The sequence below is a fragment of the Arachis hypogaea genome, chromosome 12 (assembly GCF_003086295.3).
Source record: "Arachis hypogaea cultivar Tifrunner chromosome 12, arahy.Tifrunner.gnm2.J5K5, whole genome shotgun sequence".
Lineage (NCBI taxonomy): Eukaryota > Viridiplantae > Streptophyta > Magnoliopsida > Fabales > Fabaceae > Arachis > Arachis hypogaea.
Window position 1 is genome coordinate 55,790,297 of NC_092047.1, and position 8,563 is coordinate 55,798,859.

Genomic DNA, 8,563 nt, shown 5'->3' on the forward strand with positions numbered 1-8,563 from the left:
TATAGGGAGCTCTTGGGCATTTTTTTCTGCTTTTTGGGCAAAAAAAAAAAAAAAAAAAGGGCATCGGCGCGCTAGCACGTTGTGCGCGCGCGCGCGGATTGCACTTCTGCAACCTCTAGTACAAAAACCAGAGAGTTGTGCGCGCTTTGTGCTAACATTGTGCTGGGAGCACAACCTCATCCACGCGTAAGCGTGCTGTGCGCGCGCGCGCGGATTGTCCCTGCTGCATCCACGCGTAAGCGCGCTGTGCGCGCGCGCGCGGATTTGCACCCTGCTTTTCTCCTCCCTCCTTTCTCCTTCTTTCCTCTTCTCTTCTTCTTTCTTTCTCATTTTTTTTTCTTCTTCCTCTCTTGAAAGATTTTTTTTTCTTTTCTCTTTTAATGTAAATAAAAAAAAATTAATAATAAAAAAAAATATATAATAATAAATAAATAAATAAAATACTCAAAAATAAAAATTAAAAATAAAAAAAAAAATTTTTTTCTCTTCTTCCATTTCCTTTTGTCTATTACATTTGCATATTTTTATTCTTTGCATTTTAATTCTATTTGTTCTCATTTTATTTTTTAAATTTCTCATTTTAATAATGGTGTTGAATTCTCTCACTCAATTGTTGAGAATTTCTTGCATTTGTTTTGGTGCTTCATGACTTGTTACATTAATTGTAATATTTGTCAACACACAAGATTAGTGCTTTAGTCCTTCCTAATTCATTAACCTTTGTTTTTTTTCTTGTACCGCTTCATCATTGAGTTAGGATAGAATCAAATGCTTTCATGCGTATCACTAATCTTGTTTGTGTCAATTCTTATTTGATCTTGATGCTCAATATACTCGCCATGCTTTAACTTTACTCTTGCATCAAGTATCAGTTGATATGCCTTTTGCTTATATTGATTTCTCACTCACATGTTGTAGCTACCATGTAGTAGAGAATCATACTCTTATTTGGCATTAGCCCCCGCCTATGTTCTATTTACTTTGATATCTTTTTTGTAGGCTTAATTTTCTTTCTTTTCTTCTCCTTTTAGGCTGGCCACCAAGAAAGGAGGAAACGGAAAAGCTTTTAAATGGGGCAACGAACAAGTCATCCGCACAACCTTTCAAAGGGCTCATCAATTGTAGCAACCCATCCACCTTGCTCTTCTTTGCATGCACCGAGGACGGTGCAATCTTCAAGTGTGGGGAGGTCGTCTGACCGATCTCCATGGGTAAAAAAAAAAAAAAACATTTCCTTTTCAACACCAAATTTTTTATTTTCTTTAATTAGATTAGCTATTGCATTGCATGATAGCTTGCATGTTAGTTAGAATTTGTACATATTTTTACCACTTCTTTGTTATTAGGACTACTTGGTTAGGGTGATGATTTTCTTTCCAAGAAACCGTTTTAGGGTAACCTACCAATTTGAAAATTTTTGTTGAACTTGCTTGAAAGAATTTATTTTGGAACATGGTTTGGAGCTAAGAACACAAGCTTGTGAGATTTGAGCCTAATGGTGTGGTTACATCTTATAACCACTTATTTTCCTTCGTGCGTGTAATTGTTCCCTTTCTATGATTGTAATCTTTGATTTGTTTGAATCTATATGTCCCATTATTCCTTGTATTCATGCATTTATATGATTGAGGCCATCATTTCATTAGCTCACTTATCCAAATAGCCTTACCTTTTACTCTCCTTTGTTAGCCGATTTTGAGCCTACGCTTAACCCACTTGTTCTTATTTTAGCACATTACAAGCCTTAAAGCGGAAAACAATGAATGTCCTTTATTTGGATCTTTGATTGGCTTAGGCTAGTGAGTGTGAGTGTCATCCAAGAGTGGGAAAACTTTGGGACATTGGTTGGGATAAAAGGGTGTTTGTGTTTTGTATTTTTATATTGGAGAATTGGTACATACTCATGTATTGATTAAATGTATAGACCTTATGCATTGATGTTCTTGTGTATAGTTTGAAAGAAAAAGAAAAAAAAATGAAAAGAAAAAGAAATAAAAGTGAAAAAGAAAAAAAGAAAAGAAAAAAATGTATATAGAAAAAGAAAGAAAAAAAAGAAGAGCAATAAAGGGGACAAAATGTCCCAAAGTGAAGCTCAATAAGAATCAATGCATAAGTGTTGTGAAATGAAAAGAAAATGCATGAGTATGTGAAAAAGTGAGGAATGGGTAGTTAGATTAGTACTTAATTGTATAGGTCATTATATAGGTTAGGTGGGAAAGTTTAAGTTAATCAAAGATTCAAATCCTAAGTCCACTAGCCATATATGATCCTACCTTGACCCTAGCCCCATTACAACCTAAAGAAAAGACCTCATGATACATGTATGCATGCATTGAAGAATTGTTGATTGTTAGAAGAAAAACAAATCTTGGAAAGCATGATTAGGGGAGAATTGAGAGAATCAACCCCAAACACCGAGCGACTAGAGTGCAAACACTTCCGGTGAGGGTTCGATGCTCAATTCCTTGATTCTCGGCTTTCATGAGCGTTCTTCTCGCAAGTCTACTTGAACTTCATTTTGATATTCGAATTGGTAGGATTCATGAATCGTTATATGATTTTGACCCTATTTGTGCATGTATGACTTGGAGGATTGATTTATTTTTAACCAAGTAGGTAAAACCATTTTGCATTTAGTTGCATCCATTTAGATAATTGCATATAGTTTAGGTTGCATATAGTTTATTTACATTGAATAAATGTTGATACCCTTTGTTTCTCTCTTGGCTTAAGCATGAGGACATGCTTGGTTTAAGTGTGGGGAGGTTGACAAACCCCATTTGTAGGGTTTATCTTGTATTGATTTTTGGGGATTTTATCACCTTTTACCCATATTTATTCAAGAAATAGCATGGTTTTGTATATTCTCCTTTAAGTGTGCTTGAATGTGAAAACATGCTTTTTAGGACTCAAAATAGCTAAATTTAATTCACCTTGATTCTATTAGATGCCTTGATATGTTTGTTAAGTGATTTAAGGTTTAGGAGGCAAAGATTGGATCAAGGGAATGAAGAAAGAAAGCATGAAAAGTTGGAGAACTCATGAAGAAATGAAAGAACCGGAAAGCTGTCAAGCCAACCTCTTTGCACTTAAATGACCATAACTTGAGCTACAGAGGTCCAATTGATGCGGTTCTAGTTGGGTTGGAAAGCTAACATCCGGGGCTTCGAAACGATATAAGATTTGCCATAGTTGCATCGCGCATAGGGGCGCGCACGCGCACGGTACGCGGACGCGCTGATGGTGGCACATGACCCACTTAATGCAAACGTGGCCAGCGATTTTAGAAGCCTTGTGGGCCCAATCCAACTCATTTCTGATGCTATTTAAGCCAAGGATTGAAGGGGAATCAACATACTTTTACATACTTTTCATACTTTACTTTTACTTTTAATCATTAGTCATAGTTTAGTTTTAGAAGTAGTTAAAGTTAGAGAGAGAAGCTCTCCCTTCTCTCTAGAATTAGGATTAGGAATTAGGGTCAGATTAGGATCTCATAGTTCTAGGTTTAATTCAAGTCTCCTTCTACTTCTACCTTCAATTGATGATTGCTACACTTTGGTTCTTCTCTCTATCCCTATTCTCTTGTTGTAATTTCTCTTATTTTGTTTCTAGGTTTTGTAATCATGATACTCTTATTCTCTTTATTTTCTTTCAATAATGCAATTTGAGGTAATTCATGATAATTGTGATTTCCTTGATTGTTGTTGTTAATTCTTTACATTCAATTGTAGTTAGAATTCATTCTTGTTGTGATTGACTATACTTTTCTTTTGTGCCTTCCAAGTGTTTGATTAAATGCTTGGAAGAATTTTAGACTAGAATTTTATGTTCTTGGCTTGAGAAGGTAACTTAGGATTTCTTGAGTCACTAGTGTCCAATTGATTGATAGTTGATAGCCATTAACTCTAGCCTTCATTAATCCAATTAGTGGAAAGCTAGGACTTATGGACTAGGATTGATATAACTCACTTGACTTTCCTTTGTTAATCGATTTAAGGATGACTAAGTGGGATTAATCCTTGCAACTACCATACTTGTGGCTAGTGATAATGATGAAGACCCTTGACAACCAAACCTTGCCAAGACCATTTTGTGAATAAAGTTTTCCTACCATTTACTATTCACATTCCTCATCCAAAACCCCAAAATAAACAAGTCCATAACCAATAACAAGAACACTACCCTGCAAGTCCTTTGAGAGACGACCTGAGGTTTAAATACTTCGGTTTATAGATTTTAGGGGTTTGTACTTGTGACAAACAAATTTTTGCATGAAAGGATTATTGTTGGTTTAGAGACTATACTTCAACGAGAATTCATTTGTGAAATTCTAAACCGTCAAAAATCCAATCATCAGAGCGCCCAAGAAAGCAAACCAAGGCCAAGCAACAAAAGGAGCACTCCAAAGATGCAACATAGCGCTCGAAGAGGGGAACCAAGAAAGGCTGGGCGCATCAAGACAAGGAGGAGTAGCGCTCAAAAACTCAAGCGTAGCGCTCCCTTTTGCTCACTTTTTCGTGCCTCTCAATCTTGGCCAAGGAAAGCAAAGCTGGCCCAGGGAAGCAAAGGAATGTAGCGCTCAAAGAGTGAGTGGAACACTCACTTAGTGAACGCTATAGGCAAGGACCAATTGCATCCAAGGCTCACCAACAAAGAGTGAACGCTAAGTTCACAAAACCAAACGGAGCGCTCCCCTGGGAGCTAATCTATGCCTCCAACACAACTTGAACCAAAGCCACTCCTGACCCATGCCATCAAGTGCCATATTGGATCCAATTCTTCACAGACCCAAGTCACCAAATGCATCCGGATCCACTCTCATTAAAATCCAAAGCAAGCAAAGCCCAATTGACATCACTCAAAGGCACAAGGATCAATTAGATTAGGAATTTCATTTAATTATAATTTGTTTTCAATTTCAATTTCATTTTCATTTTTTGTAAAGCCTATATAAAGGCATCAATTTTATTTCATTAGAAGGCTAGCTCTGCTAGAGAGCAATAGGAGTAGGATAGAATAGAAAGCTTTCTTTGATACACTTTTATTTTTTTGCAATTGTCAGATTTCAAGCATTGAATTCAGTTTATGCAAATCTCAGTTTCTACAGTCCTCTGCTCAACTTTCCTTCTCTACAATTTAACTTTTCTATTTACATTGCTCCTAATTTAGTTTATGCAATTTACACCTTCCTGCAAATTCTATTCTTCTGCACTTTCACATTTTCGTTTCCCTTGAAGCTTGATTTACTTTTTTGCACATTTACATTCTGTAACTTTACATTTGAGCTTGCCACAATCTGAATTTACTTTTCATGCCTCGGATCTGTTGCTTTCTTTAAATTTCCAGCACCTAGCCTCCTTTACATTTTGCTGTAATTTACTTTTCTTGCTCTTTAAGCTTTTGTCCAATCTACATTCTGCTGATTTACATTTACTGTAATTTACATTCCTTGTTCTTTAAGTTTCAGTCAATTTACTTTCTGCACTTTATAACTCCTACAATTTCCTCTCTGTTGCTTTAATTTCATCCAATTCACCAATGTTAGCTTGACTAGACTAATGACTCACTAAAGTTGCTTGATCCATCAATTCCTGTGGGATCAACCTCACTCTAAGTGAGTTTTACTACTTGATGCGACCCGGTACACTTGCTGGTGAGTTTTGTGTGGAATCTGTTTTCCACCCATCAATACTTATCTCTTGATATATCTTATTTGTTTCTTGTGCCACAAGCTGGTAGCTTCGTTAGTACGTTTTGTGCTTTTAAAATCCTGTTTATAAGCTATATTATTCATCGGGCTTCTAGATTATATTATTTTTTCTATATATGATACGTATGAGCTTTAGAACTGTCGTAATCTCTGGTTAACCTTTGCTTTACAACGCGAGGTATGGCTTAGGCTAATTAGGGTGTTACATTTAGTGGTTTCAGAGTGGTTCGTCCTCGTGAGCCTGAGGGATGGACCGATTTTGCTAAATTGCATACTCTGTGTGTCTTTTTTTTATGCTATTAGGTTATCTGTTTGATATTGCATAGCATGCTTGTTTGTGAGTGCCTGTTTGGGATAATTGAAGCACTAGCCTTTTGATATTGAGACTGATCACCTTGATATCGATTGTTTGGTGTAGACAAGAACCCTACATGGCTACTCGCGGGCGAGGTCGAACACGTACGCGAGAAAGTAGGAATGAGCAACCAGCTAACAATCACGCCGAATTCATGGTGGCAATGGCGAATCTCGCTAATACCATGGAAGCAAATGCTGTTGCAACTCTGCAAGCTATGCAGAGATTGGGCCAACCGGCCGGGAACGGAAATGGCAACGGGAATGGCAAAGGAAATGCCAATGATAATACTGAGGGTAACGGCGATAACACAGGAGGAATTTTGATGACATTGGCGGCGTTTCTCAAGGTTCATCCGCCAACTTTCCGAGGATCCACAAATCCTACTGAAGCGGAACACTGGTTCCAGGCTATAGAGCGTGCTTTATAGGTGCAACATGTTCCTCTTAATCAATATGTAGAGTTCGCCGCTTATCAGCTAGCGGGAGAGGTCCAGCCCTGGTGGCAAGCTGAGTGTCGTTTGCTACAGCTTCAAAATGCCGACATTCCATGGGAGGTGTTCCAAACGGCTTTCTATAAGAAATACTTCCCTGAGTCTACAAGGGAAGCAAAAGAGATGGAGCTAATGCAGATGAAGCAAGGTTCCATGTCTGTGGCTGAGTACACCAACAAGTTCGAAGAACTTTGTAGGTTTTCTCGGGTGTGTCAGGGTGACCCGGAGACTTATGAGAGCTGGAGATGCGTTAAGTACCAGAGGGATTTGAAGGACAACATTATGACTGCTGTGGCTTCTATGGAGATCCGTGTCTTCTCTGACTTGGTGAATAAGGCTAGAGTAGTGGAGGAGTATGCCAAGACCGTGGCGGCATCTAAGAACACTCATGGAGGGAGCTCTAGTCGGGGGCGTGGCAAGTATTTCCATCCTAGAGGACCAAGCTTCAAAAGAGTAGGATATGCGCCTCAAGGCCAAGGGGGCTTCAGAAAGAACAATCAGAATCAGTTTCAGTATGCTAGGGAAAGAGGAAATCAGAGTAAGGATTCTCTGGATTTAGCTTGTAATCGTTCTGGACGTTTTCATCCTTATGACTCATGCAAGATTGGTTTAGGTGGTTGCTTCAAGTGTGGGTTGACTGGCCACATTGCGAAGGATTTGCCCTCGTTGGAGAAATCAGAATGCGGGCCAAAGTCAGCATCAAGGTTGAGTCTTTGCTGTGAATGCCAAGGATGCTTCCAAGGCGGATCCGTTGATGAGAGGTATATGTCTAATTGGTGATAAATCCTTAGTTGCATTATATGATACTAGAGCTTCGCATTCGTTCATTTCATTTGCTAAAGTTGAGGAATTAGGCTTGAAAGCGTTAGAGTTACCTTTTTATCTGCATGTACATACTCTGCATCAAACAGTTATGAGTAGGTCAGGTTGTAGACAAGTAGGTTTCAAGCTTGAGGGTAGAGATTTTGTGCACGATTTGACCTGTTTACTAATGGTGGGACTTGAAGTGATTTTGGGGTTTGATTGGTTGTCGAAGAACCGGGTTCTGTTGGATTGCTTTGAACGAACAATTCGGTTTATGCCAGAAGGAGAGAATGGGGCAGTGGTAGTTACGGGGTATTACCTGAACTCGGTAATGGTGCATTGTAGTGGGGAGGAGTATCAAGGTTATATTTTTTTGGCTGCAAATACGTTGGGTGATGCCCAGAACTTAGATCAGATACTTGTGGTTAAAAATTTTCTAGAAGTGTTCCCAGAAGATATCCCGGAGTTCCCACCTCAAAGGAAAATTGAATTTGCGATCAAATTGGTGCCGGGAGCTGGACCAGTGTCGATTGCGCCATATAGAATGGCTCCGATAGAGCTGGCAGAGTTAAAGACTAAGTTGGAAGAGATTCTAAATAAGAGGTTTATTCGACCGAGTGTATCATCATGGGGAGCGCCAGTTTTATTGGTAAAGAAGAAGAATGGAGGAATGCGTTTGTGTGTGGATTACCGACAGTTAAATAAAGTAACAGTGAAGAACAAGTACCCACTGCCAAGAGTAGATGACTTGATGGATCAATTGCAAGGAGCTGGAGTGTTTTCCAAGATTGATTTAAGATCCGGTTACCACCAAATCAGAGTGAAAGAGGATGATATCCCTAAGACGGCGTTTAGGACACGCTATGGACACTACGAGTTTGCGGTAATGTCCTTTGTGTAACATCCCGCATTTTTGAAAATCTAAATATAAATAAATTGTGATTTTATCTTGTTAAGTTTAAATTTTGTAATTTTAGAAATTATTTTATTAGAAATAATTAAGTAGATTCGGAGATAAATTCATTTTGAACCAATTAATATTCTTAGGTAATTTTATTATTTTGGAATATTTTGTATAATTTTAGTAATTGAAAATAAGAAAGAATTGTACAATTTAATTTAAGTAACTTTTATTCTTAAAAGGTTACGATTTATTTTATTAATTTGATATCTTATTTTATAAATCAATTAAGAGTAA

The 8,563-nt window shown here is 38.0% G+C and overlaps 1 protein-coding gene across 1 annotated transcript; it reads left to right on the plus strand.

Annotated features, from left to right (window-relative positions):
• The first annotated feature begins 6,231 nt into the window (after positions 1–6,231).
• On the plus strand, positions 6,232–8,266 carry LOC112730043 (uncharacterized). Its single transcript, XM_025780158.1, has 3 exons — positions 6,232–6,487; positions 6,530–7,322; positions 7,372–8,266. The coding sequence occupies exons 1-3, from the start codon at positions 6,232–6,234 to the stop codon at positions 8,264–8,266; spliced, it is 1,944 nt and encodes a 647-aa protein (XP_025635943.1).
• Positions 8,267–8,563: the final 297 nt, after the last annotated feature.